This window comes from Camellia sinensis, chromosome 14, assembly GCF_055761805.1.
Source record: "Camellia sinensis isolate YWXY chromosome 14, ASM5576180v1, whole genome shotgun sequence".
Taxonomy (NCBI): Eukaryota; Viridiplantae; Streptophyta; class Magnoliopsida; order Ericales; family Theaceae; genus Camellia; species Camellia sinensis.
In genome coordinates this window covers 28991576-29003810 of record NC_138974.1, presented here as the reverse complement: position 1 = coordinate 29003810, position 12235 = coordinate 28991576, and the positions used below count along the sequence as shown (strand labels likewise).

At 33.9% G+C, this 12235-nt stretch overlaps 1 protein-coding gene across 12 annotated transcripts in view; it reads right to left on the bottom strand.

The window, feature by feature from the left end:
- Window positions 1-9655, bottom strand: part of LOC145807733 (uncharacterized) — a 48131-nt gene extending 38476 nt beyond the window's left edge. For 4 of the 12 annotated variants that reach the window (XR_014351089.1, XR_014351088.1, XR_014351087.1 and 1 more), the window contains exons 1-3: window positions 9238-9647; window positions 8381-8519; window positions 8179-8295 (exon numbers count right to left, since the gene is read on the bottom strand). Coding sequence is in view for 4 of the 12 variants with exons in the window: in XM_082906470.1 (XP_082762596.1) it covers window positions 6918-7000; window positions 8179-8295; window positions 8381-8470 (290 nt within the window). In the remaining 8 variants the exon portion in view is untranslated. Of the gene's footprint in view, window positions 1-6917; window positions 7001-8178; window positions 8296-8380; window positions 8520-9237 lie in introns of all 12 variants that reach the window. The other 8 variants (XM_082906476.1, XM_082906475.1, XM_082906474.1 and 5 more) reach the window with 3 other exon arrangements.
- Between the last annotated feature and the right edge of the window lie 2580 nt (window positions 9656-12235).

Sequence of the window (12235 nt, the reverse complement as noted above, 5' to 3'; positions counted from 1 at the left end):
AGGATGGAGTGTTACAAAGAACCTCGGATTTTGATATTTTGTCTTGGTGGAGAACTAACGGTCTCAAGTATCCTACTTTGCAACGCATTGCAAGGGATATTTTGGCTATTCCCATGTCAATAGTTGCTTCAGAATCTGCTTTTAGCACTAGTGAGAGATTGTTGAGTCCACACCGTAGTTGGCTTCATCCAAAGACGTTGGAGGCGTTGATGTGTGCTCAAAATTGGTTATGGAGTGAAATCAAAGGTAAAAAAACTACAATTTATTATTTTATGAAATTAAGATTTTTTTAAAAAATTTATGGGGTTTAATTTGTTTTATATTATTTGCTTTTGTTTGTAGGTTCTTCGTCTATGCCGAAAGATAGCACAATACAAACAATTCTTGATGATTATGATGATCATGAAGAGGAAAGTGTTGTCACCGAGCTAGATAAGTAGCAGGGGTTTATTGTTGTTTTGTTTACTCAAAAGGTGTTTCGTCTTGGTCAATTAGATGGTTTTTAAACTTAGTTTGTAATTTTTGCAACTGTCTTGGTTATTTAACATTTGAGACTTTATGAATTTGAGATGGCATGGATTTAGTTTTTTTTTTTTTTTTTTTTTAAGTTAATGAACTCTTTGTTTGATATATTATTTATTCTGTTTTTACATAAATAGGTTATTTTACCTATTTTATTATCAAGTTTTCTTTTACAGGTTCCATATCAAATTTTATGAGTTTTGTTTAACAGGTTCTCTTTTATAATGAGTGAGTTTTATAAATTGGATTTTGTCTTGTGAGCAAAAAAAATTAACTCTCTCTTAAACCACTAATCTTCACTTTTATTCTAGTAGAATGAAGCAACAAGTTTGGTTTACTTAGTCAGGTTAACCAGGGGGGTTCGGATGCCCAATGTGCGGGGGCAAGAAAAAAAACTCCGCCCCGTAACAAGGACGGGGCGGGGGACGAAGTAGAGGGGGTGGAGGCCAGTATTAACAAATCTAGCAAAAATCCACCCCATGACCATACCTAGCGACAACGTTTCTCCTGTGCTCGTCCATCTGGCTCCTCCCGCACTGTTGCTGTTGTGGAGACCGTCCCGTGTTCTACTACTCTAGAATTGCATCTCCCTCAGACTTAGATTGGTTAGCTTCTGGCTCAGCTTGATTCTATGATATCTTCCAGACCATCATCCTCTACTATCACTTTGGCTATAGGTACTCCTACTTTCCATGTTTGCTCTGCACATCCTACTTGGGTTCTGGATTCTAAGGCAAATGACCACATGGCGGGTGAGCTTTCCTACCTTTCTTCTCCAGTTCTTGCTACAGCCCAAACTGTTTGTCTTGCTGATGGTTCTACTACCTCCGTTCGTCATCGGGTGGTGTTACTCTATCTCCTAATATTACTCTTTCCTTTGTCCTACATGTCCCTAATTTTGCATAAAATCTTGTTTGTGAGTAGGCTTGCGAAGGCCTTTCATTGTGTTGTCATTTTCTTACCCAATTCTAGCTTGTTATAGGACCCAAGTTCGAAGAAGATTTTTTGTAGGGGATATGAGCGTGACAGTTCATACTACTTCGGAGATCCACCAGATCAGCCGCCTCTTTCTAGTTTTTCCACTTCTATGTTACTTGAGGATTTATCCTACTATGTTTTTTCTTTTAAGACTTTAACATTGTGTCATGCTCGTCTGGGTCATGCAAATTTCCAGTATTTATGTTTATTGTTTCCAAATTTTAATAAAGCTTGTAAGACTCATTAGTTTCAATGTGACGTGTGTGTGTGTCAGCTAAACATGCACGTACTACTTATATTCCTCGTATGCATCGTGCTTCTTCTGTGTTTGATCTTATTTATTCTGATATTTAGGGTCCTTCACATGTTGCTGCCTTGTCCAACCATAAATATTATGTGACCTTTATAGATGACCAACTCGTTGTACTTGGGTTTATCTTGCTAACGTAAATCTAATGCCTTTCCTATGTTTGTTTAGTTTCTTCAGATAGTTAAAACCCAGTTTTACACTGTTGTTAGAAATATCCAATCTTATAATGGTGGGGAATACATCTCTGATATTTTTCGTTCCCATCTTAGCTATACTTCAACAACTTACTTGTCCTAATACTCTTGAACAAAATGGGAATGATGAATGAAAAAAAGGTCAAATTATGTCTGTGATTTGTTGTCTTCTCAAGGGAACAAATGTACCTAAGTTTTACTGGCATAACGCTATTTTTACCGCAATTTATCTTATTAATCGCACTCCTAGTCGTGTCTTACATGGTCTTGACCCTCTAGGCCTTACCCTACAAGGACTCTCTTTCCTCTCCTACCTCGGGTTTTTGGGTGCACTTGTTCTATTAAGAATCTGAGTCCTACTCGCACTAAGTTAGATGATAAAGCTATTAGATATATCTTGGTAGGGTATTCTACTATATCCAAAGGGTATCGGTGTTATGACCCTAGCACTCGTAGGTACTATCATTCTTGTGATGTGACATTAAGATTCCCTTTTTTGGTACTCACTCTTCTGTGCATGATTCCTCTCTCTCTTGTCCCATTTCTGGCCTCTAATGTTTGGCCTCTTCCCATTTTTCATGGGATTGAAGCTGTCTCTCCCGAGATTGAAGCTGAGGCTCCTCTTCCTTCTTCTCCTCCTCCACCTCCTCCTCCATTGCAGGTATATTCTCGTCGTCCTCGTCCCCTGCCAACAACCTCTTCGATACATGGGTCAGCTAATTCTTCTGCTTTGGTTATTGTTCCTCGTCGCAACCCTCCTCATAATAGACATCCACCTAATCGTTTTGGATATCATAGCAGTACTAATCATCATATTTCCCAGTATCTTTATTATAAATGTGTCTCTCTTGCTTATCATTCCTTCCTTGGCACGCTCAAGTTGAAAACTATTCCTCGTTCTGTATCAGAAACTCTTTCGAATCCCAAGTGGGGGTGGCCGCTATGCAAACAGAGATGGCAACTTTGGAACAAAATTAGACCTGGCAGTGTAGCATCTCGGGTTTAAAACTTGACTTGAAAACCACATGTATGGATGCCCTGACGTATTCTCGGGCTTGCAAATTAATGGACCAGGTTGATATTTGATTAGTTAAATTGTCATTACAATTGTTTAACACGTAACACGTAACACTTTTGTTAAACTTGTTTCGAGCATTTGGGAGAACCAACGAACCTCAAAATTGAATTAGGAGCAAGAGCCTACCCAGGAATGGGCCGCTCCAGCAGTGAATTATTGGGCGCACGAGCAGCAGAAACGGGCGCTCAAGCCACGACCAAGCAAAATGGTCTAAGGTAGGCACCGCTCGAGTGGCCATGCTAAAATGGACTAATGTGGCTACACCTCCACCTAGCATTTTTGAACCACTTTTTAGATATTTCTGAACCTAAAACCCACTCTGCACATTACACTCTTAACTCTCTCTCTCTATCTTCCTTTACTTTTCTCTCCCATGGTTTTGAGCACGTTATACTCATGTAGAACATCATGATCATGCACATGTGTCAATGCATATTATCCTTTGAAATGTTATCCTACTGGACTATATGTTCACCCTACGTGGCTAAAATCTTTTTCAAGTGTTGGTGGCGTGCCCCGACCTTGGTATGAGGCGGTGGAATATATGCGCAAACTAGAAAAGCTCTCTTGATTTGTAGGCATTAAGCCATCTTTTATAGGCCAAGTGCCAATTTTTTTTATTTTTTTTAAGGGTTGAACCCTATTGTTGATGTAAGCCTAAGGGCACTTTACTTATTTACTATAATACTATTTTGCTTTACATACTATATATTCACTCCATCTAGATGATGAATATAAGATGCATGTAATTGGACAAATCTCATGAAATGTATGACGTTATAACCATCTATATTAGAGACTTCGTTTTTATTTAAATTATTTTCTTCTCTTTTATTATTTATACTTAAATTTCCGTGAGTCGAATCTTGGAAATCCAGGGTGTAACAAGCAGTTTGTATCTCTTTTCAATCTGGTGAAAAGATTGTTGGCCGCAAATGGGTGTTCAATATTAAGTATCTTTGTAGATGGCATTGTGGACCACCACAAAGCACAGCTGGTTGCCAAGGGCTTTACTCAGGTTCCTAGCAAGGATTTTGGGGCTACCTTTGCACCAGTCGCCAAGCTTACCTCTGTTAGGCTCCTTATCTCTCTTGTTGCCTCACATTCTTGGCCTCTACATCAACTGGATGTCAAGAATGCCTTTCTGCATGGGGACTTACTTGAGACTATTTATATGGATTCTCCACCTGGTTTTCGAGCTGAGGGGGAGTATGCAGGGATAGTGTATTGACTATGCAAGTCCTTATATGGGCTTAAATAGTTTCCTCACGCCTGGTTCAGTCGCTTTAGCTCTATTATTTTATCCACAGGATTTGTTCAGTGCCACTCAGTTCATACTTGCTTTATTCGCAAGACTTCCATTGGTCAGTGTATTATTTTGCTTGTATATATTGATGATATCATTCTTACAGGTGATGATTCAGTTGGCATGGTTCAAGTAAAGAGAGATTTGAGTCAAGCATTTGACATTAAGGATCTAGGTCCTCTCAAATACTTTCTGGGTATTGAGGTTGCTCGCTCGCATCGGGAGATTTCGTTGTCCCAAAGGAAATATGCTCTTGATCTTCTTCACGACACTGGAATGCTAGGGTGTAAGCCAGTTTTTACTCCTATAGATCCAAACCTCAAACTTACATTAGATTCTGGCAAGTTACTAAAGGATTCAGGCATGAATCAATGCTTTCGTTAGCCGTCTCATATAACACTACACCCAACTTAACTTTTGCAGTTAGTGTTGTAAGTCAATTTATGCATACACCTCATACAGAGCATCTTGATGTTTATCATATTTTGCGGTATTTGAAGACTTCTCCTAGTTTGGAATTATTTTTCACAACTGGTCATCAATCAGTGCGGACTATGCAAGATCTAGAACTGATAGACAGTCCACATCTGGTTTCTATACTTTTTATGGTGATCACCTTATACCATAGAAAAGTAAGAAACGTGCTATTGTTTCTAGGTCTTTTGTTGAAGCTGAGTATCAAGCAATAGCACAGGGTACATGTATGTGAAGTTTTATGGCTTCACTCCATTCTTGCAGAGTTAGGATTTACTGAGGGCGTTTCATCTCTTTTGTTTTGTAACAACAAATAAGCTATTATGTTATCCTCTGATTCAGTACTTCATGAGCGGACGAAACACATTGAGGTTGACATACATTTCATTTGAGAAAAGGTTCGTACTAGTATTATGAGTCCATCCTTTGTCTATTCTTCTGAGTCCATCCTTCGTCAAGCTGAGTTTGTTGAATGTCTTCGCACCAGCTTGAGGGGGGAGTGCTGGAATTAGAATTAATTAGGTCTTATTATATGGCCATTGTTTAGGCCTTGATTTTGTTTCTTTTTACGTTATTTCCTATCTTGTAAATCTTTATCAGTATATATACACAAACTAATGTCCATTCTAGACTAAGCCATTCAATTATATTATTCTTCTTCTCCAGCATTTCCCATTTTCTTATGTACTGAGTATTTTTAAAAAAGTATTTGAATATCTACGATTAACGATTTGATATTTATAAAATATCTTTTGATTCACAATCCAATACAGTCAGTTCGATAACCATTTCAGACACAAGCCTCTAAATGCCGTACCCCCACCTTTATACCACTAAACAAACGAGTTCTCATGATATACAAATGAGAAATTCTTTAGTGTGCACCCTCTTAGGGGTGCATATCACAAGTTGCGCAAGTTCATTACAAAATTTCGTAACATCAGCTACAAAATGCATAATCTCATCACAACTTAGCATAACAAAATGTCCAAAATTTTGTGGTTGATGTTACAAAAGTTTGTGACTTGGTTACTACGGCCTTGTTTGGTTTGTGTTTCTCAAAAAATTTTGAGAAAAATTCTCTACAAATAAGTTTTCAAAAGTAATCAAACCAAACAAATTTTCTCAAAATTTTTTTCCAAAACTTGTTTGGTTTACAAGTTTTCCAAACAAATCTCTCTCTCATACACATCAAATCAATCACTTTTTCCAAAACTCTCTCTCAAAATAATTTTTCAAAACATCTTTTGAAAAAAAACCAAACCAAACAAATTTTCGTACTTTTTATCTCAAAACATGTTTCTCAAATACAAACCAAACACGCCCACATTTTTTGTTAAGTCAATTTGAGGGAAGGTTACGCATTTTGTGGTTAATAGTATGAAATTTTGTGATAAAATTACGCCAATTTATGATAGGATGCATATGGTGTGCCCCCCTTATAGGATTTTCCACGTATTAAATATGAGACCTATGGTATATTAAAAACATATATATATGTATATATATGAGACCTATGGTATTAAATCTCCCTAAAAAAAACCAATATATGTTTCTGAATACAGAGCATTAAAATTAGTCATACAACTATACGGACAATATAAATCAAGTTATGCATACTGCAGAACAACGTTGTAAAGATAACACCAAGTCAGAGGTAAAAGATAATAACGAATGTCCCTGACAAAGTGTTATGGTAAAAATGAAATTCATTTAACTTATGATACATAGATGGAATCCGGCTCTTATTATTAGTAATTAATGTTGATCACCATTTGATATCTTAGAAACTTGAGCCTATTGCATCTTTTTAGCCAAGTCAAACTGCTTGCTTCATGGAAAAGTATACATTGAAATACTTATCAGTAATATTGTACAAGTATTTGACACACACGAGTATATGATACACAGAAAACTTCATAGGGGGTTCACCCAACTACATGCAAGGGTATATTTAAGTATTCATTTCTCCCAATGAAAATTTTATCATGAATCTTGGGGAAATCATATCCCATTATCATCAAGTACATTTAGGGGGAAATTGTGTCTTTATACCTCAACTCAATTTTTACCCATAAATTTTTCGCCGCAAATATACAGTGCTTCGAGAAAAATGAAACATTACCACAAAAGCCGATCTGTCACAAGTATCACACAATTCAAGCAAAACAATAAGAACCTATCAATAATTTTTTTTCATAGGGGCCCATAAGCTCACCTAAAATACGAACATAGCACATTTTCTTCTTTTTTTTGGTTGGTCCAACATAATTAAATGGCATTCATACAAATATTACATTTAGTTGTTTTCACAATAACAAAAAAAAATATTCTATGCAATTTGGATGATAAAAGCAAGGGGCCCCCTTGTGGTTTGGCCCTATGTTACCTGGAGTACGGATCATTTCGATACGTGAAACGGGAATGGAAATGTGGTACGCCACATGCTCCAAAATGTGAAGGGTAAACTTATATATATTGCACTTGAGAATTTAAAGTATATTTAGAGTAATTTTCTTTTAACTATTAGGCATCCAATAAAATATATATATATATATATATATTCATTTTTGATGTTTTTGTCTTGTCAAAACTTAAGCCACCTTAGATTTTAGTTCATCATATTTGATTTTTTTTCCTCCAAAGATAACATTTAAGGAAATATATTAGAAAAAACTTTTGAAATCACTTCGGATCACTAAATTTACCGTTTTGGAACGAAAGTGTACCATATTTTGGAACATACGTACAAATACATAATTCGCTAGATTATTAGCGTTTTCTGATAGTACATGGCCAATGTGCACATAACCCCCATTGGTTTGTGGACTAAATTGTACAATCAAACCTGTTAACGGCTTGAGCAAAAAGACTAAAATACCCTTGTACACAAGTAACCTCATTGTGCAAAGATATTTTCATCATTTTTTTTTTATTTTGAAGCAAAATTCATGTTAACCCCATGTGCTTTACTCCATGTGCAATTTACCTTTGACATTTGAAAATGAGCACATAAACTTATGTCCTGGCACCTGTTTCACACTTACTATTAATCACAAGGGGTTATGTGATTGTTTTCAAATAAGGGTAATCCACACATGGGACAAACGGGTTTCAATGAAATTTTCCCTAAAAACAAACCAATTTCGAAAGCTAGCAACAAAAGATCATACGGTTAACACACAAACAAACATGTATAGGCATAGGGAAAAAAGAAAAGTGAAGTGGCAAGAAAAGATTTTATAATTAATAGCAATACAGAAACAAGTAGAAAATGTGCGGTTGTAAGGAGAAAAGGTGAGAGAATAGATCATACAGAGTTGATAACAATAATGGATTCATGAAAGGCTTGGCGTTCCCTCCCACCATCACAGGTGATGAAGAATCCCTGCACTCCAGGACGTAATGGGTACGAACCCTTCTTCACACTTGTCTGAAAAATTAAAAAGAAATTGGATTTTAGCATCGGAAAATCAAATACATATATATAGGAATAGAGAGAGAGAGAGAGAGCTGACGTTGAAAGGGAAATATCTTTGCTTCCTCTTTGTGGTGTTCTTATTGGTATTGGTATTGTTGCTGGACTTGGATTTGCTTTCAGAGGCCATTTGAGGGTTCACTGAGTATCTGCTACAGCTACTGCCAAGCCAGTTTGCACTGCGAAGAGAGAGAGAGTTACAACTTACAATACTACAAAGGGAACCGAGTTTATACAAAGCAATGTTTTGAAAAATGGCCCGGTGAGCCAAATGGAAAAGGGACCGGTCGACGGTTACCTGTTCAACAACGGGATTAAAGTGGTCGAACATGATGTCATAATTACATCATAAAATATATTTAAAATATATATATTAAAGATATAAGTATAAAAATGAAAAAAAAAAATTGAATTCAACAGAATAATCAGCATGCTCAAAAACACAAATTATACTTTTTTTTTATTTTTCATGTTTTTTTATTTTTACTGAATTTTTTTAATATTTTGAGCAATTTTTTTAATTTTTAGACATACCTAACATATATATATACCTAAAAAATAAAAATAAAAAAAATAAAAACCTTTTAAAAATTCACTAAATACCAAAAATACAAAAAAAAAAAAAAAAAAAAAAATCAGTAATTTTTTATATTTTTATGTATTTATTAATTTTTAAAAATAATTTTTTACAAAATTTTTACTTTTTATGCATCTAAATAAATAAAAAAATTGTTTAAAATTTTAAAAACATTCGCTAATAACATTTAACTCAATAGAATTTTCATATATTATCATGTATTAACTACAGCTACGAGATCATAAATTTATTATCAAAAATAACATCTGGGATGCCGGCGGTTCGACGAAAGAGAGAAAAGGAGAGAGAGAATGCCAGACCTGAGAGGTGACGCCGGCGACCGAAATGCTAGATCTTTGAGATGCTGGATCAGACCTCAGCTCCTCCTCAGATAGACCACCGAAATTGACACATCTGGGATGCCGGCGGTTCGACGATGAGTATGGCGACGGTGACTACGGAGAGGTTGAAAAATCTTTGAGAAGCGGCGACGCTGGGGATGAAGAGAGAGAGATCTCGTCACTTTGACAGCGATCTCGTTGCTGAGATCGACGGCGATCCGAAGGCCTATCGCCGGCGCACAACAGGTCAAAAGCACTAGGGTTGGGATCCAGAAGCACTAGGGTTTTTAGAGAGAGAAAACTAGAGGGACTGAGAGTGATAGTGAGAGTGAGTGTTCTTGGGGGGGGGGGGGGGGGGGGGGGGGGGAGATGCTGTTTTGGAAAATGTATACAACGTGAGTTGCTATTTCAATAGATTATTTAAGTTGTTATTTTAATAAATTATTTTAATTTTTAGTTATTTTAATAAGTTAAAATTTTTGTATTTAAAAAGATAATTATTATGCTTGGTTGTATTTATTTGAATTTTTTTTTGAAAAAGTGATTTGAAAACTCTTTTTTGAAAAAAAATTCTTGTTTGGTTCTTCAAAAAATACATCATTACAATTTCAAATTTCCTTCCAAGTTAATGATTGAAACAATTAAAAAAATACAAAAAATTCATATCAAAACATTCTTTCAAGGACATTATATATATACATGCTTGGTTTTATAAAAACATAATATAGCATGTATCCATTTATGAGTATGTGCCTGTTTGGCAGAAATTATTTACAGCTTATTTCAACTTTCAGCTTAATTTAAGCTATTTTGATGTGTTTGGTTTAGCTTATAACTTATAGCTTATAGGTTTGTGGAAGTCAGAAATCAGCTTATTCTTTGAGTGGGGCAGGAGATGCTTTAAGAATAAGCTGGAAATCAGCTTAAGCTGAAAGTTATAAGCTATAAGCTGTTTAGACATAAGCTATAAGTACTTTCCCACAGCTCTACCAAACAGGGCTTATATATCTTATCATTAACTGTGTCACTTTTTTATAAAATTTCTACTCATTGCAACCATAGAAAACGTAAATTTTTTTTTTCTAAATTGGCATTAAAAAATTTATTTCATATAATCTAATTTTCATAAATATTATGCACAAAATGAAATCATAAATTTGTATTCACAAGATCGTACACTTGGCAAAGTTATGTAAAAAATTTCAATATAACCAAAATTTATTTACAAATTTGCAAAAATGGTAAATTTATACAAATTTCCAAAAAACATAAATTTATACAAGTTTCCAAAAAAGACTGAATTTATGTACAAATTTTCGTAAATCGTAATTTCAGAAAAACGCCCAATTATTTCAAATTGGCATTAAAAAAAATGTGAATCGATGTGTAAATTTATTTATGAAATCATAAATTTTTTTACAAATTTACGATTTAAAATATCATATATTTATGTTTATTTTTATTTTCAAAATCGTAAAATTTCCATGAAATTTAAATAAATAGTCAAACTGAAAAATAGTTTTGGTTGTTTGTGTAAATAATAAAAAAAGAAAAATGTATCTATATGTACCATAGGCTAAAGCCTAGGCTATGAAGAAGAGTACAGGTAGATTGAACTAAAGGCAAGGCCATTCCCATTACTTGAATAATTAGATCTTACATATTTTTTTTTGAAAACATAACTCATTTTTTAGAATAACCAAACAAGTTGTATAAAATTCTCAAAAAATCATAGATTTTTTTATAGTTGGATGTGATATTTATGAGAGAAAAAATGAAATAATTATAAATTTAATGTAATACTTTGTCTTATTAACTATTTTAATTTTGTCTTTTAATACTATTTTAACATAAAAAAGCCAAAAAGCTTTCTTCCCAAACACTCTCATATTAGTGCCGTTTTTGCAACACACCAAAAACGCAGCTTTTTGTGTGTGTGTTGCCAAAAACACCAGGTTGCCCAAAACGCCCCAAATCCCATTTGGGAAGACCAAAAACGCAACACCCAAATTTACCAAACTACCCTCTAGAAAATTTTAATTGATTAATTCAAAAATCAAAAAGTAAGGATATTTTAGTCATTTTGGAGTGATGTGACACTTTTAAAAAATATTAAATCAAAAATCAAAAAAGTCAGCTTTTTACCAACTTCCCAAATCACTTCTAAAAAAGCCAAAAAGCTTGATAAAAAGCCAAAAACTAATTTTTTACCAACTTTTCAAAATACCCCTTAGTTTGTAATGACCCGTGTAAGTACGGGTTATTATTGTAAGTATTATTAGTAATATATTTATATTTTATATTTTAATAATTTTTTAAAAATTAAATTGTAATGACCCGCGTAAGTACGGTTTATTGTTAGTAGTATATTTAAGTTTTGTATTTTAATAATTTTTTAAAAATTAAAATATTATTATATAAAATTAAATATAATAAATAAATTATTAAAAATATGATAAAATTATATAATATGATATATATCATTTTTTAATTTGTTATATGCCTAATGATATAGATTCTAATTCTAACCATATAATTTTAGGTGAATTTATGAAACTTTAATATTTCTTCTAAATTCATAAAGAAAAATGAGTTAGACCCCCTTTTGTGGAGGACCCCCACAACCCCCTCACTAATCTACACCATTCATGATGTGTGGGGTCCACTCATGTATGTGTGGGGTCCACATCATGAATGGTGTGGATCACAAAGGGGGTTGCGGGGTCCTCCACAAAGGGGGTCCCTATCATTACTGATTCATAAAAAAAAAATTATGGTGTACAATTTTTCTCAACACATAAATATAAAATAAATACTAAAATAATTTTCTTATCTAAAAAAAATATTAAGATAATTCATTGAACTAATAAAGAAGCATAATAAAATATATATATATAAATGGCTAATTTTATTAATACATAAATCATACTCGCATAACAAATAATCAATTTTATTAAGAAGTAAATCATTAAGTAAA